The following is a 22,793-nucleotide window of genomic DNA, read 5'->3' as shown; positions in this document are numbered from 1 at the left end:
ACCCCCACCCCCCACCTCTCACATGTGCACTCTTTCTGTCCCTCAGGTGGCCCTCCACAGCCCGGCCCGGGCCCCCAACGCCAGGGACCCCCGTTGCAGCAGCGCCCGCCCCCGCAGGGCCAGCAGCACCTTTCGGGCCTCGGACCCCCAGCTGGCAGTCCCCTGCCCCAGCGCCTACCAAGTCCCACATCAGCACCCCAGCAGCCTGCGTCCCAGGCCCCACCACTGACCCAGGGTCAAGGCCGCCAATCCCGGCCAGTGGCAGGAGGACCCGGGGCGCCTCCAGCAGCCCGCCCACCCGCCTCCCCATCTCCCCAGCGCCAGGCGGGCCCCCCACAGGCTACGCGTCAGACATCTGTCTCCGGTCAGGCTCCACCAAAGGCCTCGGGGGCCCCACCGAGTGGTCAGCAGCGCCAGGGCCCACCCCAGAAACCCCCAGGCCCTGCCGGCCCCACACGCCAGGCCAGCCAGGCGGGTCCCATGCCCCGCACCGGGCCACCCACCACGCAGCAGCCGCGGCCCAGTGGCCCGGGCCCTGCTGGACGACCCACCAAGCCACAGCTGGCCCAGAAACCCAGCCAGGACGTGCCGCCACCCGCCACCGCCACTGCCGGGGGACCTCCGCACCCCCAGCTCAAGTAAGAGGACCCCACGGCAGCCCTGGCCTTGCTGCTCACAAAACAGGCTCCTGCACCAGAAGAGTGGCCCCAGCTCCCAGGCTCCTCGGACCCAGGTCCTATACAGGAGTCCCAAGAGTTTGATCTTCAGTCTGGACAGAACCCTCATCCAACCTATGCACACACACACACACCCCGCCGCCCCACTTCACGGAGGCTCCTGCCCTCCATCCCAGACATCTGTGGCAGAACCCCAGAAAAACCCCTTTTCAGTTCACAGTCTTCCCACTAGGCCCCTGGGAAAGCCCCCTCCCCCAGCCCCCCAGGCACCTTGCTGATTGACCCTGCCCATCAAATCCTCCACCCAGCCGCGCTGCACTGGAGCCTTCGCAGCAAATCGCACCCTTCTCCTACCCAACTGGACTCCTCCCAGCCGAACCCCCCGACTCTTCCTGGCCAACTCACAGCCCCGCTCTATCACTTCCCGCTCTTTCCAGCTTGTCCTCATGCTTTTCCTACAGTCTAGCCTCCCTTCTGGGCCATTTCAGTCTCCTCCCAAATCATCACATGGTGCTCTCTGCCTCTTCTGGTCCACTCCAGACTCCCCCCACCCCAGCCTGAGCTCAGAAGTCCTCCCCACCACATCCAAATGCTCCCCCTTAGATTGCCCTCCACCCACGCTAGCCTGTCCTGGGTGCAAACCCCACCGCACTCCCTCCCCGCCTCCTCACGCAGACTGGGAGGCTCCCTGCCAATCTTCAGCTTTACATCCTCCCAGTCTAGTCTACAATTTGGAGAAGGTGCAGCCCAAGACTCCTCCCACTAAGCCCAGACTTCACCTTGGATCCAAGTCCTCCCAGTCTGGCCCAGGGCTCCCCCACTCCACCTGAGAATCCATCAGGGTCCAGGCCTGTGCTGGTGGGTGGGAGGGTCACAGGCACAGCCCCAGGACTAGAGGGGCAGGGCTGGGCCGGGCCTGGGGTAACATTGTGTTTCTCTCCCCTTCCTCCCTTCCTCCCCACCCCCTTCCTCCCATGCCTCCACCTTGTCTCTCTCTAGCAAATCCCAGTCTCTGACCAATGCCTTCAACCTTCCAGAGCCAGCCCCGCCCAGGCCCAGCCTTAGCCAGGACGAGGTGAAAGCTGAGACCATCCGCAGCCTGAGGAAGTCTTTCGCCAGCCTCTTCTCCGACTGACACCCCACCCTGAGAACCCTTAATTCCTCCTGGGCAACCCCTCTCTGGGCCCTGAATCCATTTCTCACTTTTGGAATCTCCAGATCCCTTGAGAAGTCCTCTCCTGGTCTGCCCAGACCCCTCTTCTCACTCTGCAGAATGCCCAAGTCCCTGGGGAGACCGCACTCCTGGTCCTACATCCAATTCTCACTTTGGAATTCCCAGGTCCCTATAAAAGGCCACTCTCGGCCACCTCAAGACTTTTTTTTCAGTTTTAGAACCTCCAAATTCCTGAAAACCTCTACTCCTGACCTCCCCCGCCCCCCCAGAGTGCACTTTCCTTCCCAGAAGCTCCCAAACACCAGGGAACACGTTCTGGCCCTAACACTACTGAGTCCCCTCCTGGAACCCTGAAATTCCTGGGAAACCATACTCCTGGTCCCAGATCTCTCAAGGACACCTTGTTCCCCATCAAGATTTCCTAGATCCCAAAGAAACCCCTATCTTGGAGCCCCTTTTCAGGGATCTCACATCTCTGGAGTTCCACCTCTTCAGATGCCATTCTCCAGCCCTGCAAGGATGTCTCTTAACCACCCCTCAACCCCACTGATCACATCGGGAGGTCCTCCCACTGCTAGGACCCTTCTGTTCCCCAGGGACCCACACTCCCACTTTCCTGCCTCTGACAGCTATCTCTAAATATGCAAACTCCACCCATCTTCCCAGAATCCTTTGCACACGGAGGGCCAGTGGTCCTCTGCTTCCCCACCTTTGCCGTGATGTCTGTGTCTGTGACTGACGTGGCCTCCTCTTGTGCCGTGCTTGGCATATGTGGTCCTCGTTCATCGTGCCGCCTGTGGTGATGCGTGCAGTGGCGCTGTTTGTGTGGTCCGCACTTCCCCCCAACCACTCCTTGCCTGGACTCACCCCCACCCTTCAGCGGCTCTGAACCCCATGAGAAGAGTCGGGAAGCAAAATAAACAAGCAAAGGCCCAGCAGAATTCTGTGCTTCTTGGTGAATAGGGGAGTCCTTGAATGGCGGGGAAGACACAGAGGGGACCCCCCAAATCCACATGGGGTGCTGGGGACCCCAAAATCCAGTGGAAGGCACATCAGGCACAAATTCCAGAGGTTCTGAGCGGAATCCCTGCCACAAATCCCAGCCATTGGATACAGAAGAGCTCCCAAATTTAGAAGTATCCCCAAAGCCAAGAGGAAACCAAATTATGGAGGAAGCAGGGATCTCGGTCTTTGGGGGGGGGCCCAATTCCAGAGGAACTGGAAAAGCACACGGGGACCCTCTCCTCTCCCAGGACGGGGATGGGGGATCCTGAGGCGGTATCAGGGCAGAAACAACATTGATTGGCTGGTGGGCAGAGCTCCTTGGTGTGGCAGGCTGAGATTGGTTCCCTGGCGGCTGGGGGCAGGGCCTAAGGCACAAGGCGGGCCGCGCTGAGGAGGCAGGCAGGCAACTCATCAGCCTGGGTGCGGTGCAAGGAGGGTTCGGAGGCACTCCGCTCAATCTTGGGGAGTGACCGCTGCAGCAGCTCAATCGTGGCCAGGATCTGGGGGCAGGGGCAGGTTAGAGGAGGTGTCCAGGGCCACACGGGCACCCAGACACCCGCAAACCCCGGCCTAATGGGGAAGTACATCATACACTCCTGACCCTCGAAGGTGCACCGTTCCCACTGACACCTCGGAGTCTTCCTCCTCCTCAGACTTGCCCTCCCCATCGTGTCCGGCTGCCTACCCGGCCCACCTGGGGGAAGAGGGGACGTTCCTCTCGCTGGAACTTGAGGCAGTCAGACAGCAGGCGCCGCATGGCCTTGGGGCAGTTGCTGGAGATTTTGCTGAGGTCCGGGGACAGATAGCCACGGCCCACCATGAAGATAATCTGGGGGGGGGGGGCAGGAATGCGGTGATCTGGGGGTCTGAGCTGGGAGGCTGAGGGAATTCTGGGTCTCAAGGGGCTTTGGAGGCTCCTTTTTGGGAAACTAGGGTACTCTGGGTATTCGGGTCTGAGGACTGTGGGTATCTTGTAGATGCAAGGATTCTGGGTCTCTGAGGACTTGGGACTGGGTCTCTGAAGACAAGGATTCTCTGCTTGCAGAACAGAATTTAAGCTCAGGAGAAGTCAAGAATTGTAGGTATCCCTTGGCTCACAGGTTTCTAGGGGGCTTAGAAGCCCAGAAAGTACTGAGTCAGGGGAAACATAAAGTTCTGGGTCTGGAGGGAGCTAAGTGACTCTAAATCTCAGGAGTTCGTATTTCTCTAGGTGTCTGGGTGCTAGAGGACTATGGGTCCATGCATCCTGTAGGACTGTGAGTGCTCAGGGCTTGGAGCCTAGAGGGTCCCCAATTTCAGAGGTCCTGGAAGATTCCACACTTTAGATCTAGGAAAACTGTGACAGTCCAGGCCTAAAACATCATGGGTTCCAGGGCCCCAAAGGCCTGCTAGATGCCCAAGGCCTGAATGACTGTGGGTATCTGTGAGTATTCCAGAAGCACAGATGGCTTCTGTGACGGGCAGAAACCGAATTCTGGGCTTTTTGGGACTTGGGGGATTTTGAGCACTGAGGCCAGAGGACTGTAGGTATCTAGAGTTCCAGAGGGCTTCTGGGTACTCGGGAACGCTGTGGGATCCTGGGTATAGGGGATTCAAGAGATTCTGGACTTCAAGGACCCAGAGGCTGATAGATGTATAGGGGAGGAGAGGATTCTGACTAGGGAAGACCAAAGGATTCTGGGAGTTCTCAGCCCAGAAGACTTTGGGTTTCTGGGGGAAGTGTGGCGTTCTTTACAAGGAGGAAGTCTAAGGTTTGGAGGCTGAGGGGACTCCCTTCCCTGAGAGATTATGGGTAAGGTGTGGGGCTCACCTGGTCACGGCTGCCAATGTGGCTGTAAGGCAGAGAGCCGGTCATGAGCTCATAGAGCACAACCCCGTAGGCGTAGACATCCGACTGGAAGCTGTAGGGGTTCGGGTCCTGCATACGGATCACCTCAGCCGCCTTCGATAGGGCAGACCAGACCAGGCAGGGGGATCATGGAGGCCAGCAAATGGCTGGCCAGAGTCCCAGATCCCACTAGCCACACTGGGTACAACTGGGAACACCCTCACAAGGTAAAAACATGAGCAGTCTAGACACCCACATCTGGCACAAGTATCCCCGTTCCCACTCAGCTCCTCACATCCTGGCCCAGCAACCCATGTCCCTATATGGCCCCAGTCCAGCCTGGCCCAACTCACCATCCATAGCACAGAGCCCGAGGGCTGTTCCAAGGGCTGGGCCCCGCTCCACCGTGTCTTCACCGTGGCCAGGCCAAAGTCACCGATCTTCACTGTGAGCCCCTCGTGTAGGAAGATGTCCACCAGGGTCAAGGGCCACTACAGGAGCTCTCAATAGCCACATCTCTCATCCTGACTGGGAGGTTCCCACTGATGCCTCCACACTGGTGCCTCTGACCCTGACCAGAAGCCCCCCAATATCACACAAACTAGCCACAATCTTGACTCAGGCTGGGAACTCCAATTAGTGCTCCCTACCTTGGCCCCCCTGTGACTCCCGGCCAGGAAGCCCCTGGAGTGGCACCCATAACTGCCACTCCCATGACCCTGATCAGAACTCCTGTAATGTCCTCCACAGCTGCCATACTTTAGACCCTGACCAAAGTCCCCAGGAACAGCACCCGAACCAGTCGCAACTTTGAACCCTGACCAAGAGAGCCCCATTAAAGCCCCTATTAAGCCACATGACACATGCCCCTCCCTATGCATCTCCAGAAGGCCCCCCAACAAGAGCCATCCCTCTAAGCCCCCACCCCACCCAAGCCCTTAGACAGGGACAGGCAGATACTGTTAGACTTGAGATCTCGGTGGATAATGTTCTTGGCATGGAGGTAGCTGTAGGGATGGAAGCAGGCGGCAAATTGGCTGGGGGTGACCTCATCTCCCCACCCCAAGCCTGCCAGCCCCCTCCCTTTGTCCCCAGGCCAAGAGGCTCACTCCATGCCCTGGGCAGTCTGCCGGGCCACGTCGATGAGCTGGACCATGTCGAAGCGTGTGTCGGCCACATGTAGGTGGTGGTACAGGCTGGAGCCCTCACACCACTGTGTGATGATGGCAAATCCCGGCCGGGTCATGAAGCCCATGAATAGCAAGATGTTGACATGACGTGTCTTCCTGCAGGCAGGGAAGGTGGTACCAGGACAGGAAGGAAAAAAGAGCAACTGTCACTCACTTTCTGAGCATCAGGAGTGGTGCTGTTCACTGCTGCCTTCTGTCATCATTTCCACCCTGTCTTTCGGGAGGCTCAGGGCCAGGCTGTGGCCAGCTTCAGTGCCTTTGTGAGATATGTTTCATGGGCTACGATCCCACCCCGGGGGCTTACATCCCAAGCTTCCTCATCTGAGTCTCCCAATAAAAGCAGGAGGGAGCAATTACTGACCCCGCCCCTCTGCCGACCAGTGGCTCTCCATCATCAACACCTGCCAACCTCTGACCTTGACCATGACCTGGGCCTGTGACCACTCTACAGACAAGAAAGGGGAACGCCAACCTTCTTCATCGATGTATCGTAATACTGATAAATGCCGGTAAAAATACCAGTGACATGTGACTATGTCCTGTTAATCACCACGAGAGGCTTCGAGGTAAAGAGCTTTGGGTTAGGACTCAGATCAGAGTCTGTGTTCCAATCCAGGCTCCCCCAGGTACTCACTGTGCAACCCCAGGGAGGACACTTAACCTCTCTGTGCCTCATTTTCCTCAACTTCCAAACTGTGATAATTAGATTAGCTGCCTTATAGGGAAGCTGGAAGAGTAATTAGCATAAGGCACTTAGAAGAGCACCTAAGGTGTAAGCACCCTGAAAATGTCACTGTCCTTGTTGTTATTGCTACTGGGTACCTGAGTCTACCTCACAGAAGCTCTGTCACAGATGAACAGATCCCCTCTGATTTAGAAGAAAAACCATCACTCCTTATAGAAGTAAGTAGTAACCACAGTAGTAACAGTAACACAAACACACACAACATCAACGATGCTCTGCCATTTTGCTCACGTCGCAGTGGATAATAGAGGACGTGAGCATTCCTCACAGAGTGGGCGGATTATGGTTAAAATATTGACATAATGCAAATTTAGAGCGTGCTCAAGTAATTTCCAGGGAGGAACAGAGAATAAAAGTTTTCTTACTGCGGCATCCGTAATGAGGATAATTATTAAGATAGCACAAGAAATTCTGATAACGTCAACTCTGTGACACAGTTGTGCCCATTTGTCAGAGGGAAAGTCCACACCAGCAACCCCAGGAGGGGTAGCAACTAGAGAGGCAGAAAAGGAACCCCGGGGTTTCTCAGTGCCAATTAATTAATATCGCATTAAAGACAGATTAAGGAGAGCAACTACAATCGTTAATTACACCACAATTAAATTACGGTCACCATTACAGTTAAATAATACTGCTCTTTCAATTACGGCATTGCTGTAATTAATAACAGGAACGCAACACGGTAAGCGTCCCACAAATGATACAGCAGACACAGAGGGGAAGGAGGGACGCAAGCCTTCCTGGCAATGTGGTTGACACTATGCTATTAATGGAAGGGCACACAGTAAGGCTGAGGTCCTGGCCTGCCGCCACACCCATTTCACAGCAGGCGAATGACAAGACCCACGGTTTGCAGGCAGAGACGTTAATTGATATCAGTATCAACCCCAACACAAACAATACTATCGTCAGCTGTGCTCTACCCATACCCACTTCCCAGAGGGGAAAGGGACGGCCCGGCTGAGAAACAACTTCCGATTATGGTTATAACACAACACAAACACGGGTGCTGTGCGGGAAGTGCCCCGAGCCTGGCCTTTCCCCAGGGAGGGGCCAGAGCTGCCCCACCGCCCCCACACGAGTGCAATCTCACCTGAGCACCTGCATCTCGTTCTTGAAGGCCTGCGCCTGCTCCGCTGTGGGTTGAGCCACCTTGAGCACCTTCACGGCCACGTCTCCATGCCACCGCCCGCGAAACACGGTGCCAAACGAGCCCGTCCCGATCCTCTTCAGCAGCTGCACCTCGCTGGGCGGCACCTCCCAGTAATAGCCCGAGTCCCGGTACCCCAGATTCTTCTGTGGGCCACACGGCGGCATCTCAGGGGCCTGCCCGCTTCCCTCATCACTCAGCCTGTGGCGCCCCCACCAAAGGTTCCCCGGAGCTTACCACTTTCTTCTTGTCATCAGCCAAGGACTTCCGCTCCCGCTGCTCACGCTGCTCCGACGGGGATTTGGAATGTGGGGACTTCCTCCCCGAGGGCACGCTGGGGCTGGGGCTCCCCCGGGGGGCTCCGTCGCCACCGCCTCTACTACCAGCAGCTGCGGTTGTGGAAGGGACGTGAGTGGAGGCACGTGGAGTGTGGTTGGGGGGGGGCACAGGCGGAAGGGCTGTGGGGGGGCAGACTCACCATCGGTGCTGAAACTCTGGGCAGTGAGCTGGAAGAAGAGGGACGGGACTCAGAGAGGGGACAGGGGAGCCAACCGGAACGGCTCTCCCCTCCGCCCGGTGCCCTCCGTGACTGACACCCGCACCACCAACCTGGAGGAGGCTGGAGTCCATGGGGGCCGTGGTGCTGACCATGTGCACGTTGGGAGTGGATGTGGAGCGGATGCGCTGGAGTGGGGCGTTGGCAGGGGCGGGGAAGGGAAAGTGCTCAGGGTCGCGGTGCTGGGTGCGGGAGCTGGCAGGGGAAAGCCTGTGAAATCACTGTCGGCCCAACAAGGGAACAAGTAAAGCCGCCCCCCACCCCGGTAAAGGTAGGTCTAGCTCAGAGTAAGTCAACGTGATCACGTTTCACTTCCTCAAGAAACACTTGTTGAATGCCTGCCCTGTGCCAGATACCATTAGAGCTGGTGGAAGGAAAACTGTGGGCACAGCACGTAAAAGTTCTTGCCCTCGTGAGACTGATGTTCCAGTACGGACAGAGCGCCGTAACAACCCAAGAATATTTAATATGCCCACTGCTGACAGGGGCAAAAAAGAGAAAAATAAAGCAACATGAGGAGACAGAAAGTGGCCCTAGTAGGGTCTGGAAAGGCTTCTCTGACGTAACATCTGAGTAAAGACCTAAGGAGAGACAGCAAGCCACACAGACAGTGGGGGAAAGAGCAATATATAATATTTTATAACCATGCGTACTATTCAAATATATCATTACATAACGCACAACACATTAGCTGTATTCAAAATGCCAGTGTTTCCAAATATATATATTATAATAACGTCATACAGTTGACCCTTGGACAATGCAGAGGTTAGAGGCACCAGATCCCTGCCCAGGTGAACACCCACGTGTAACTTCTGACTCCCCCAAAACTTAATTACTGAGAGCCTACCTTTGACCAGAAGCCTTACCGATAACATAAACAGTCAATTAACACAAAGTGTGTATGTTCTATGTAGTATATCCTGTAGTCTTACAATAGATTTACAGAGCAAAGTAAGCTAAAGAAAAGAAAGTGTTTTGGGGGCACCTGGGTGTCTCAGCGGGTTAAGTGCCTGACTCGGGCTCGGGTCACGGTCTCATGATTTGTGAGATGGAGCCCTGCGTCAGGCTCTGCACTGACAGCGCAGAGCCTGCTGAGGGTTCTCTCTCTGCCCCTCCTGCACTCTCTCTCTCAAAATAAGTAAATCAACATTTTTTAAAAAAAGGAGAAAGAAAACGTTTTTAAGAAAATCATAAGAAGGGTGCCTGGGTGGCTCAGTCATTCATTAAGCATCTGACTTCGACTCAGGTCATGATCTCACGGTCTGTGAGTTCGAGCCCCATGTCGGGTGAGCTTGAGCCCCGCTTCGGGTGAGCCCGCTTCTCTCTCTCTTTCTCTCACTCTGCCCCTTCTGGGATTCTCTCTCTCTCTGCCCCTCACTCACTTGTACCCCTCTCTCTCTTTAAAAAAAAGAAAAAAGAAAAAATCACAAGAAAGAGAAATGCATTTATAGTACTGTATGTCAAAAATCCACAAGTGGGGGCGCCTGGGTGGCGCAGTCGGTTAAGCGTCCGACTTCAGCCAGGTCACGATCTCGCGGTCCGTGAGTTGGAGCCCCGCGTCGGGCTCTGTGCTGACAGCTCAGAGCCTGGAGCCTGTTTCCGATTCTGTGTCTCCCTCTCTCTCTGCCCCTCCCCCGTTCATGCTCTGTCTCTCTCTGTCCCAAAAATAAATAAAAAAAACGTTGAAAAAAAAAAATTAAAAAAAAAAATCCACAAGTGGACCCACACAGTTCAAACCCATGTTGTTCAAGGGTCAGCTGTATATGTTATACATAGATGTGTGTCAATACATAAAGATGTATGTTATATATACATTGAAACATTACAAACACATTTTAAAATGTTCCTTTCACTATCCTGAAATGAAATTTATAGGCAATTAATCCACATATACCCATAATTAAAAATAACACAATGCCCTAACTTTACTATTTTATATTATGTAAAAATGTGTATTTTACATTATATGAAGGTAGTGTAAGTAGAACACATGATGATGTATTTATAGCATACCGTACAAATATAGACATTCTAAAATACATAATCAAACAGATAAAATGCATGCTTTATAAACTTACACTATCTTAGAATAATAATATACTTTAATATAGAAATACTACAGTATTATAATACTTAACATAAAGGAGAAATAAAATGGAATTTATGGTAAAATAATATGTATTTCAAAATGGACAGGCTTGAGAATGGTTATACTCCAAGAATTAACAAAATAGTTAGATGCTTCATATATGTATTTATAATTAATAAGGACTCCTTATTCTGTAGCAGATCTTGTCCTAAGCAGTGGATGTGTCTTAACATATTTAAATCCTCACCAGAACCCTATGTGGTAAAAAGTATTATTATCTCCTCTTTGTAGATGAGAAAACTAAGGCCCAGAGAGATTGGGTAACTTGCCCAAGGTCCATACCCTTACTCACAGTTGTAGGTACTCAATAAATGTTTGTCAAATAAACAAATGAATGAAGCATGGCTTGTGGTCTACAAAGGCCTCCAGATCTTTTTCTCCTGACAACAGGCGTTCAGCTATAGGCATCCCTACCTGGGACCCTGAGGGGTTAGCGGCTCATTCAGGGGGCGGTTCGAGGGAGCCTCGTGCTGTCTGGAGCCTCCGGACAAATCCTGGACACTGTGGTAGACCCTTGAGGGCATTAAGGGTGTACAGCAAGAGGACAAGGGTCAAATGTCTATAAGAGCTTGTGGCCTCTGTCCTCCCCATTCCCCAACCCAACCCAGGCCAGGCTCACTGTCGGCGGTTGGTACTCATGTCAACACAGACTGTGGGGACCTTGGAGGAACAGTGCTGGTGGAACTTGTAGCCACAGGTTTGGCAGCGGAAGCCATGGAACAGAAACTTAAGGCAGAAGTCACAGAATGCCAGGCTGAAGAACGTCTTCCGTACCTGCTGCCACAGAGCAGGGAAGGTTGAGGCCTGGTCAAGGACTCTCCCTGCCCCATGCCCACAGTCTTCCCCCACCATCCACTCCACACTCACAAAATTGTGCATGGTCAGTGGCACATCTTCAAGGACCTCTACGATGAGCTCCTCTCCATCCAGGGGGGCAATGGCTGTGTCCCAGGCAGTGACTGTCTTTCGCCTGCAGGGGGCATGGAAGGGAGTGAGAGGGTGGACAGGGACGGTGGAAGGCAGGGAACCCCCAAAAGTCCCTCCAAGCCTACCATCCTAGAGTAATATCTGACATGTTTAAATTTCATCGTGGCAACTCTAGGAAGTAGTTACTCTCCTAGTCCCCATTTTACATATGAGGAAACTGAGACTGAGAGGAAAAAGTGACTTGCCCAAGGCCACAAAGGATTGTGAGTGGCAGGACAGTGTGAAGAGTCCATGCTCTTTAAAGATTTTTTTTTAGAGAGAGTGTGTGCATGAGTGGGGGAGAGGGGCAGAGGAAGAGAGAGAGGATCTTAAGCAGTCTCCATGCTCAGCATGGAGCCCAACGTGGGGCTCGATCCCACAGCCCTGAAATCACGACCCGAGCCAAAATCAAGAGTCGGGACGCTCAACTGACTGAGCCACCCAGGTGCCCAGAAGAGTCCATGCTCTTAACCACAAGGTGAGGAGCAAATAAGACAGTGAATAAACAGCAAATCTCAGAAGTGCTCAGCAAGCCCCTGAAAAAGTGGCTGATGAGGCACTGAAACAACAAATGAAAAGCCATGTGTGAGTCAAATAAAAAAAAAAAATTAAGGCACCCCAGGACACAGGGATAAACAGAAGGCCAGCACGGCCCCTCGCGGCAGACAGAGAACAGGGAAACGGAGGCAGCAGAGAGCTGACAAATGGATGAAATGGTGAAAGAACAAAACAGATGAATTCTGGGAGGAGGCATGGGAGCAGGGTGAGGACTTGGAGGCTAAGTCGAGAGGAGCTGCTCTGACCTTAAAGGCCAATGAACTAATGAAGGTATGAAACTGAAGCTGGAGGCACTCTTAGTGGACTCACTGAGCTAAGGGAAGACTAATGGGAACTGCAGGACCGAGGGAAGGAGTCAGGCGGCTCTCAGAAATGGGAGGCTGGGCGCCCAGCAGAGGGAGGTGAAGTGGGGGTGGCACACTTACCCCTCAATCAGCCGGTAGACCACACAGCAATCCTGATTAAGACCCCGTACCTTGAGGGCCTTGTCTAGAGAGTCGTAGACACTCATGCCATCCCGGACAGTCACCTGTGTGTGTGTTTGTGTGTGCAGATGGGCGGGTCAGTGCCCAACACGGGCCCCAGCCAACTTTCCCCCACGCCTCTGTTAAAGCCTCCTCCCATCCCGAGTCACCCTTCTGAACCAAGACTTACAACGGGGTCCATCCCCACCCCCTGCCAGCTTTGCCCCTGCCACACTCACCACCGTGCGTTGCTTGTTGGGCAGGTACACTTTGACAGTGCCCACTGCCCGGGACGGCTCGGCCCCGTTGGCAGGGGGGCCCCGTGGTGGCTCCATGGAGCCTAAGACTTTGTCAAGACGGACTGAGGCGGGGCTGGGCAGGTGCCATGGGGCTCCTAGAACACAGGAGGGATTCAGAGGTCCAGTAATGACAGTCTGGAAGCAAAGTGGCAGGGGAGGGAAAAAAAATTCAATCTCCAGGCTCCACATCACCCCCTGTCGCCTAATCACACAACCGCCCAAGGGATCCTATTAAACACCCTGAACTCATCCAGTCCCTCCTCTGCTCAGCCTCTCCTGTTGTTTGTCTCACTCTTAAGGGCCGAGGGTGGAGAGGAGGGGACAGTAAGGACACAATGAGAGGCAGCACACTCAGTCCTGGAGGGCACAGGAGTACCCAGTCTCTGCTGGGGGCCAACAATCAAGTCAAACCACACCGCAATGGGGCGTGTCAGGTACATAAAGGACTTGAACAGGCTGTCCTGGCTTTTTAATGGACAAAGGGTGGTTACCAGATACTGTGGTGACAAAGGCGATGGGAAACAAACAGAAGATCAGATACCGCCCTTAGCTTAGGGGCAATGGGAACTGCACCAAAAGAGTGTTCGTAAGGGCACTGCAGGAATCTCTAAGCCCCGGGCTGTAACGGAAGGTAGGCTCTCAAACACTGTATTATGTGGCTAATGGAAGTCACCAGACTGTGATGGGGAGTTCATAGGGGCTCAGCAGACACTATGCTGCAGGGACGGTAAGGGGGAGAAGAACGGAAATGGAGGTCACCGGACATTGTCATGGGGTGAATGGAGGATAATGGTGCGTTACTAAACACGGTTAAGGTGAGATAAACAGGGGTAAAACAGGGGTGGGGGGGGCTCTAAAATCCCCCCTAATTAATGAAGGGGTCACAGACATATTACTGGTGATAATGGAAGGAGGCTGCGGTGGGTTTCAAGAGTAAAGGGGGAATCCTCAAACATTCTTCCAGTGGGTCAGACATTGATCCGGAATAAGGGGAGCGACTAGTGAACGACATCTCCAAGTACACCCCGTTGTCTGCAAGGAAGGGTCACCAAGAGACCTCAAGGAGGTTTAGAGGGAGTCCGGGCACCACGCCACAACCCAGGCCCCATTCAGCCCGGCCCCGCCTACCAAGGGCTTTCCAGCTCTGCGCAGGCGCGCTGCCACACGCGACGGGCGAAACCATCCCCCGCAGCCACACACCCCTATTCCTGTCTACCCCACCCCCCCCCCCGCTGTCGACGATGGTCTCGCCCCGGGTCAAACCACTCCTCCGGTTCCGGGCGTGGGGCGCCGGGGCCCAGGCGAAGCCATCCTGGAGCTGAGCCTTCGGTCCCGGCTCCCTGCCCGTGCCCGGCGGTCGCTCCAGAAACCTAACCCCACCGGGCCCGCCCTCACCTGTCACGCCGCTACGGCCACCGCCGCCTCCATCTTGGGCCTGTCTTCTTGTTTCCTCGAAGAGTCCGCCTCCACGGCCCCTCAGACTTTGGCCATTGGCTCCACAGGATTCAGCCCTCAATTCTTATTGGATTAGGGTCACGCCTGTCAAGGGAGGACCGGCGGAATGTGGGTCCTGTTCCGGATTAGGAGGGGCTGGAAACGTCAGGGTCTGGGGCAAATTCGCATGTCTGGGCTCGCGCAGGCGCAGTCGGGTGGAGACCTGCGTGCTGTGTACTTTAACCCCAATAGTGCCGTGGTGGAATAAAGCAGAATTTTTTTTTCTGCTTTGAGGGTTCCTGAATCTGGCCGGGCAATCCTTAAGTGCCTTTTTTTGGCCAGTGACTGGAGTCCTTGGTACCCATTTGGGATTTTCCTGTGTCTCAGTGTTGCCGTCTTTGAAATGAGTTGGAATCAGACCACTTAACTGCAACGTTTTCCAATTCTGACACTTGTAGTCACACCTTTTGATAACGGCGGGGCTCTAGTGTGGCCGGGGCTGCAGGGTCTGGCCCTAGGAGGAGCGGCCTGCTGTTTTGGGCGGCTTACTGTAGAAATGGAGTTGGTAAGGATTTTGAGAGATTAGTCATAGATAGCCAGGTGTAGAGGCGAAGGAAGTGTGGACCTGGAATTGGGGTACAGAGCAGAGACACGTGAAGGTATTGTAGGGTAAAAACATTTTTAAGAGTTGAATTTTCCCTTTCTTAGAGCATTTCCTTTAGAAAGGTTGTAAAATTGTTTCTCCGTCTCTTCCAAATGTATGTAAATCTTTTAAAAAGCCACTTAGGCCTCTTGCCAACTTTACTACCCATGAATGTTGTTCTTGAGGGCCTTGGAGCCATCTCTTTGAAATGTAAACATCAATGAGTCTAGCACCCTTATCTCCACGTCTCCATAGGAATTTGACCTAGGCTCCTGGCTCAAACTTGTTACCTGCTTGTCAAAGAGATCTGTGTTTTATTTTTCCTTTGGGTAAAGGCAGATGGCTACCCCAAATTCCACATGAATTTGAGATGAACTATGTGTAGCAAATGGTGCTGTCAGTTCTCTTACTTGAGGACAAGTTATTGTCGTTTTTGGGAACATGTATGTAACGGGTTATATCTGCCTGGCTGTATAAAAGGATGAGGTTACTTTCTGTCTTCGCAAGCTCTTCAGCGCATCGCTGGAACTGCGCATCGCAGCCTGCTTTAATGTTTATTCGAAGCTTCCTATAACGTCAAACATAGACATACCATGCAGTCTAGCAATCTCACTCCTAGGTATTTACTCCAAAGAAATAAAAACATATGTCCAGTGATGTGCTGGTAAATGTTTAACAACCAGCTTTCCAGGAAAAGAAAAAAAAATCTCTAATTTGTAGCATTGCCAACTATGGTGTAAATAATCCCACCATGGCTTATTTCAAGCTACTAATATGACCTCACCGAACAAGAGTTGAGAAGAGATTTACAAAATCGGCTCTAGTGAGCCGTCCACAGCATGCTATTGAAATATGTCCACACAAAAACTTGCACTCAGATGTTCACATTAGTTTGATTCATAATAACCAAAAAATGGAAACAGCCCAGGTGTCCCATAACAGAAGAATTGACAAGAAACACAACAATGGGATCGTGGAATACTACTCAGCAATGAAAGGGAATCTCATAGACATAGGGTTGAGCGAAAGAATCCAGACTCGAAGGAGAAATACTGTTTGTTACTCCATTTGTATGAAATTCTAAGGTGAAACTAATCTATAATGAGGGAATTCAGGCTAGTTGTCTGGGGGAGAATAACTGGGAAGGGCATGAAGGAACTTTGGGAGGTGACTGGACTGTTCAGTATGCATTTGTTAAAACTCATCGAACTCTATACTGAAACTGGGGACATTTTATTGTGTGTAAAATATACTTCATAAAAATGCATGGCAAAACAATGGCTTCAAACATAGTTCCAAACATCTTGATTTCTTAACAAATTCTTATTGGTTAGAGAAAACATTTTTTAATTCATCTTTCCAAAATTGAATCCCTGGACCCCAAATCTCCATTTCTCAGTGCAAGAGCCCTGGCGGCCACCTCAGAGCCACATGAGGTCAGGAACAACTGTAGGAGCTCAAGTGAAGGGCTCCAAACACTCACTCCAACTAAAAACAATTTGAGCAGTTGGGGGAATACATTTTAAATTTCAATTAACTTAAATATTATTCAATTACATATTATTTTATTTGTTTAAAATTTTTTATTTCTAGGCAGTATTTGAAGACAGACTTCTGGCTGTGTTGCACAAGGTTTGCAAAAAAATGAACAAAATCCCGCTGCCATAAACTCACTGCACACGTGCCAGGTGGGGGCGGGGGGAGGGGGAAGGGGTGGATAGCGGAAGGGCAATCCTTTCTCTCCCAAGGACTTCACTTCAAACCCGTCCCAACTGGTATGACTTCAGCCAAGTACCTGACAAGCCATGAAGGCCTTTAAAGTGATTTGGGTTTTTAACATCCACCATCATCACCGTATTAAAACCATCAGAGGGGCACCTGGGTGACTCAGTCGGTTAAGTGTCTAACTGGCTCAGGTCATGATCTCACATTTCGTGGGTTCGAACCCCGCGTTGGGCTCTGTGCTGACAGCTCAGAGGCTGGAGCCTGCATCAGATTCTGTGTCTCCCTCTCTCTCTGCCCCTCCCCTGCTCATCCTTTCTCTCTCAGAAATAAACATTAACAATTGTTTTTAAATAAAAATAAAACCATCCGAAGCACCATGTATTAAAACAAAAATTAAAAGCTGAGCTAGCCGGTTATGGTTTTCTGACATTTCCCTCAAAATTACCCACCTAGAAATTTTTAAGATTCTAAAGTGGTTGTTGGTTTTCATTACTGTTGATTTTAAATTCTTAGAAACGTGTCTAAAAAATATCTAAAATCTTAAGGGTTCACCAACTGCGGTTGTAATGCTACCCATTTTCCAGCTAAGCAAACTGAGGTTCATGCTGCTCTAACTGGAGGGACTGAGAAGAGCTCAGTCCAGGAATTCAAGTTTGATAAAAAAAAAAACTGCTGAACAGGGTGCAGGCCAAGGACACCTCCTTAAGGAATCTTGGATCCACCCCAGCAGTCCTGCATGCCTGAAGCCCACTCTAGAACCTGCCGCTCACATTTCCCAACGCCAACACCCTTGCCCCCTACACCCCCCCCCCCCACCCCGCAGCCGCCACCTGTTAAATGCCACCTCTGGGACCCAATAGCAATGCCTCCCTCTCAGCTACCCATTTTGGAAGAGAAGACTGTGCATACACATTTCACTGAGGACCAAGACTTAGCAGGGCGCCCCACAAGCCTAACTCAGGACCTTCAACTCTCGGTTCTGCTGGGCCACGGGCGGTCTGCAAGGACCCACTCTGCGCTCCTGGCCCCAGGCGTCGAGATCTGCCAATGGCAATGCAGTGGAGGCAGGGTTTGGGGATGCCGCGAGCATTGATAGACTCTACCTCAACCCTGGCGTTTAGGAGCGAGAAGACCGGGGACTTCCAGACGCTGAGGAGCCACTGGCAAACCAATAGCTACTCACAGGGGGTGGGCTTTGGGCCATCCCAGCCAATGGGAGGTGATGCGAGCTAGTCTCTAGCTGCAAACCCGCAACTTAATCTTACTTTCAAATTAGGGGCAATGCGGCTGTAATCGTTCTATCTAAAGCAGAGTGTGGAAGTTTCCGCTTCTGAACATTCCTTGAAGAGATTTTTAATATACAACCCAGGGGTAAGAAGTGTGGGAAATTCACATGGGAACCAAAACAGTATTTTAACATGGATTTTCCTTATTAAAAAGTCTTTCCTAACAAAATGCATTGAGCAGTGATTTGAATTTGCTATCCCTATGATCCAAATTGATGAAAAACACACCGTTAAACCAACACAACATTCTTTATTTTAAAGAATTTAAGTTCATGATGTGCTACGTATGACATTTCCATGTTTTCATAAAATTAAACAAACGTGCAAGTTTGCATATTTTCTATCTCCAAATCCAAGGATCAGATGAGGAAAAAAATAGTCAATTATTTCACGATAAAGGGGAAAAAATAATTAAACCAAGTAACAATCCTGTAATTGTTATTAAAATCTTACTCTGATGAGAAAATCCTTTGTTGAGTGTGCTTGTTTCTTAGAAATAAAACAAAACTCAGGTATGAAAATATTTAGGTCAGGTAAAAGGATCAATATAAGCCTACAAACTGAGCAATGGAACCACCTTCACGTGTCATGGACAGTGACATACACCTCTGGCCCTCCTTGGTATGGATCACAATTTAATATGGTCAGCAATTATTTTTAAATTTTTAATTAATTAACTGAACAAACAAAAGTAATTTCCCCAAAGGAAGTGATTCTGAAGTGTTTACTTTGGATTTCATCACAAACACATCTGCTAAAAATTTGCTCAAGGTTAACACATTTATTTCAAGCCCATATACACTGACTTAACAGGCCTATCACAGGTGGGGGGAAAAAAGCTTAATACCTGTTGGTTTACGTCACACATATTTAATAAATTTCTAGTCAATTTATAAAACTATTGTAGGGGTGCCTGGATGGTCGGGTCAGCTGGGCGTCTGACTTCGGCTCAGGTCATGACCTTGGGGTTCATTAGTTGGAGCCCTGCATCAGGCTCTGTACTGACCGTTCTGAGTCTGGAGCCTGCTTTGGATTCTGTCTCCCTCCCTCTCTGCCCCTTCCCCACTCACACTCTGTCTCTTTGTCTCTATAAATAAACATTTTCTTTTAATTTTTTAAAATGTTTTTATTTATTTTTGAAGGAGAGAGACAGAGCGTGAGTGGGGGAGGAGCAGAGAGAGAGAGACACACACAATTCAAAGCAGACTCCAGGCTCTGAGCTGTCAGCACAGAGCCCGATGCGGGGCTCAAACCCACAAACTGTGAGATCATGACCTGAGCCAAAGCCAGATGCTCAACCAACTGAGCCACCCAGGCGCCCAGTGTAAATAAACATTTTTTAAAAAGCATTGTAAATGAGATTTCAGACAAATGTACTCCAAGTAAATTCTCATTATTTCATTCATTAAAATGACCCACATGTGGTCTTTGCTATATCATATATATATATATATATAATTTTTTTAATATTTATTTTTGAGACACAAAAAGAGAGAACGTGAGCAGGGGAGGGACAGAGAGAGAGGGAGACACAGAATCTGAAGCAGGCTCCAGGCTCCGAGCTGTCAGCACAGAGCCCGATGCAGGGTTTGAACCCATGAGCTGTGAGATCCTGATCTGAGCCAAAGTCAGCCACCCAACCGACCAAGCCACCCAAGCACCCCTTTACTATATCATTCTTGATACAATATGCATATTATATATAGCCCTTTGTAAATATAAAAGAATTCCTCATAGTTTTTATGCCACCTATGTAAATATTATGTACGGTCATGTGGTCTGAGAAAATCAATTCTAGAATTACCTAGAATACCTTAGGACTTAACCACTTGTCTAGTTAGAGTGTGAGAGTATCCCCATGTCCTGCTATGTGTCTGTGTGACCTTGGACAAGCTGTTTCCTCTCACCATGTGTCTCAGCCTTATCGTTAATATTTTTTAAGTGCTTCTGTCATAAGGTTGTAAGACTTTGTGAACTAATCTATATCAAACTTTACACAGTGCCCAATACATAATGACTAAGCAGTAATTACTAGCTATTCCGGTTATCACTATCATCATCACTGATAGTATTAAAGTATTAAAGCAAAGATCTTTGTCCCTTGGCAGAATTTGTATGACCCAAGTTCAAGGACGCCGCCAGGAAACAACAGATTAAACATACATTCCAAAGAATCCAATATGAAGGCTAGTTTCTTTTTTTCCCAATGTTTATTGATTTATTTTGCGCAAGTGCATGAGACAGAGAGAGAGAGAGAGAGAGAGAGAGAATGCACGAGCACGGGAGGGGCAGAGAGAGAGAGTGAATGGGAGGAGCAAAGAGAGAGAGAGAGAGGGAGAGCAAGAATCCCAAGGAGGCTCCACAGCTGTCAGCACAGAGTCCGAGCTCACAAACTGTGAGATGGTGACCTGAGCTGAAATCAAGAGTTGAAGTCACTCAGATGCCCTGGAGGCTAGTTTCATTTCAGAAGGCTCTGTCCCAGCACTGACAGAAGGTGTAGCCATTCTGGGCGCCTGTAAGTAACCAACTCCACCAGTGCTATGGTCTACTCCTTTCCTTCTTTTCTTTTCCTTTTCGAAGATACCCATTAGGGGGTACCTGGGTGGTTCAGTTCATTGAGCATCCGACTTTGGCTCAGGTCATGATCTCACTGTTGGTGAGCTCGAGCCCCACTTTGGGTGAGCTTGAGCCTGCCCTGGCCCCTGCATTCTCTCTCCCTCTCTCTCTGCACCTCAGAGGAATTCTCTGTCTCTTTCTCCCCCTCACTCTCTCAAAAATAAATAAATAAATAAATAAATAAACAAACAAACAAACAAATAAAAGAAGGTACCCTTCAGAAGGTTGATAAAGTTCCCTTTTATCCTAATTTTCTGAGAGTTTTTATCAAAATGGGTGTTAATTTTGTGAAATGATTTTCTGCATCTATTTAGATGACCATATGTTTTTCTCTTTTAGTTTGTTATTGTCGTTATTGTGATGAATTCCATTGACTGTCTTTTTTTTTAATGTGTAATATTTATTTTGAGAGAGAGAGAAAAGGCATGAGTGGGGGAGGGGCAGAGAGAGAGGGAGACAGATAATGCCAACCAGGCTCCAAGCTCAGCACAGAGCCCCATTCAGGGCTGGAACTCAAGAACCGGGAGATCACGACTGGAGCCAAAATTAAGAGCTGATTGCTTAACCAACTGAGCCACCCAGGTGCCCCCATTAATTGATTTTGAAATGCTAATCCAATTCTACATTTCTGGGATAAACCCCACTTGGTTATAATGTATTATCATTTTAATGTATTATAGAATTTGATTTGCCAAAATTTTGTTTAGAATTTTTGCATCTATTTAGAAGTGTGCTAGTTTGTTTCCAGATATTGGGGATTTTCCAAGGATCTTTCTGTTACTGGTCTCTGTCCTCTGGATCTGTTTATTTCTGAGAGAGGGTTGTTGAAGTCTCTGGCTATGATAGGGGATTCACCTGTTATTGGTTTCTAATCCAATTTCATTTTGGTCAGGGAGTATACTTTGTACGACTTTAATTCTTGTTTTATGGCCCAAAATATGTTCTATACATTGGTAATGTAATGTACATTTGAGAGGAATGTGTATTCTTCTGTTGTTGGCTGGACTATAAAGGTAAACCAGGTCAAATTGGTTAGTAGTGTTATTACAAACTGAATCATAGTCCCTCCCAAATCCTATGGAGAAGCCCTAACCACCAATGTGACTATATTTGCCGATAGGGCCTTTAAAGAGGTCATTAAGGTTCAATGAGTCCATAAGGGTGGGGCTGTAATCCAAAAAGACCAATGTCCTTGTAAGAAGACGAAGAGATACCACAGAATGACCACACAAAGAAAAAGAGGCCGAGTGAGGACATGGCGATAAGGCAGCCATCCACAAGCCAAGGAGAGAAGCCACAGGCGAAGTCAACTCTGCCAACACCTTGATCTTGGACTTCCAGTCTCCAGAACTGTGAGAAAAGAAATTTCTGTTAAGTCACCCAGTCTGTGGTATTTTGTTTGGCAGCCTGTGCTGACCATACAGTGTTGTTCACATCTACTATATCATTGCTGATTTTCTGCCTATCTGTTCTATCAGCTTTTGAAAGCGGGGTATTGAAATTTCCGATTTTCCTTGTGGTTAGACAAGTTTTGGTTTCGTGTATTTTGATCCACAGTTATTAGGTGAATGAATGTTTAGGAGTGTTATGTTCTCTTGATTACTTGGCTACTTTATCATTATGAAATGACCTTTGCTGTGGTATGTCCTTTGCTCTGGAATCTACACTGTGAGATTTTTAGATAGTCACTCTAGCTTTCTTTTCACTAGTGTTAGCACAGTGTATGTTTCCATTCTTTTACTTTTAACCTGTTTCTGGTTTTATATTTAAAGTGTGTTTCTTGTAGGAAGCATACAGTAGTGTCTTGTCTTTTCATCTAATCTGGCAATCTGTGCCCTTTAATTTGGGTGTTTAGGCCATTTATATTCAGTGTGATTATTGCCCTGGTCCGGTTCAAATCTATCATCTTGCTATTTATTTTCTGTTTGTTCTATCTGTTCTTTGTGCCCTTTTTTCTCTTTTTTCCTGCCATCTTTTGGATTGAGTATTGTTATGATTATTCTGTTATCTCTTTTGTGGACCTCTGAGCTGTAACTCTGTTATTTTAGTGATTGCTTTAGGCTCTATAATAAACCTTTAACTTATCATAATCTACCTCTGAGTGACAATATACCACTTCATATATAGTACAAGAACCTCACACGGTATACCTCTCTTTCTCCCCTCTTGAGATTTATGCTCTTGTCATGCATTATATTTTTACCTATGTTATAAACCCCAGAACATGTTATCATGATTATTTTAAAACAGGCAATTATCTTGTAAAGAGATTAAAGGAGGGGCACCTGGGTTGCTCAGTAGGTTAAGCATCTGACTTCGGCTTAG

The 22,793-nt window shown here is 49.6% G+C and overlaps 2 protein-coding genes across 5 annotated transcripts in view; one reads left to right on the top strand and one right to left on the bottom strand.

Moving 5' to 3' along the window:
- The window catches only part of SYN1 (synapsin I), a 51,518-nt gene extending 48,726 nt beyond the window's left edge, over positions 1-2,792 (top strand). The window contains exons 12-13 of one of the 2 annotated variants that reach the window (XM_019823365.2): positions 47-638; positions 1,715-2,792. In XM_019823365.2, coding sequence (XP_019678924.1) covers positions 47-638; positions 1,715-1,742 — 620 coding nt within the window. In that variant the 3' untranslated portion in view covers positions 1,743-2,792. Of the gene's footprint in view, positions 1-46; positions 639-1,676 lie in introns of both variants that reach the window. The other variant, XM_019823364.3, reaches the window with a different exon arrangement.
- ARAF (A-Raf proto-oncogene, serine/threonine kinase) lies at positions 2,784-14,314 on the bottom strand. Of its 3 annotated transcripts, none has more exons than XM_045050593.1 (16): positions 14,160-14,314; positions 12,705-12,899; positions 12,427-12,530; positions 11,345-11,447; positions 11,097-11,251; positions 10,892-10,990; positions 8,379-8,520; positions 8,248-8,275; positions 8,007-8,158; positions 7,713-7,915; positions 5,794-5,970; positions 5,645-5,691; positions 5,038-5,156; positions 4,667-4,798; positions 3,542-3,685; positions 2,784-3,356 (listed from the first exon to the last, which is right to left on the bottom strand). In XM_045050593.1, exons 2-16 carry the CDS (start codon positions 12,798-12,800, stop codon positions 3,222-3,224), a joined length of 1,836 nt encoding a protein of 611 aa, XP_044906528.1. In that variant the 5' UTR covers positions 12,801-12,899; positions 14,160-14,314; the 3' UTR covers positions 2,784-3,221. The 3 variants fall into 3 exon arrangements, with proteins under 3 accessions (XP_044906528.1, XP_006943743.1, XP_044906529.1); XM_006943681.5 differs by having other exon boundaries at positions 3,551-3,685; positions 14,160-14,313; XM_045050594.1 differs by having other exon boundaries at positions 12,705-12,859; positions 14,160-14,304.
- Positions 14,315-22,793: the final 8,479 nt, after the last annotated feature.

This window comes from Felis catus, chromosome X (genome assembly GCF_018350175.1).
Source record: "Felis catus isolate Fca126 chromosome X, F.catus_Fca126_mat1.0, whole genome shotgun sequence".
Taxonomy (NCBI): domain Eukaryota; kingdom Metazoa; phylum Chordata; class Mammalia; order Carnivora; family Felidae; genus Felis; species Felis catus.
Note: the sequence above shows the minus strand (reverse complement) of the source record. Positions and strands in the feature narration are given on the sequence as shown.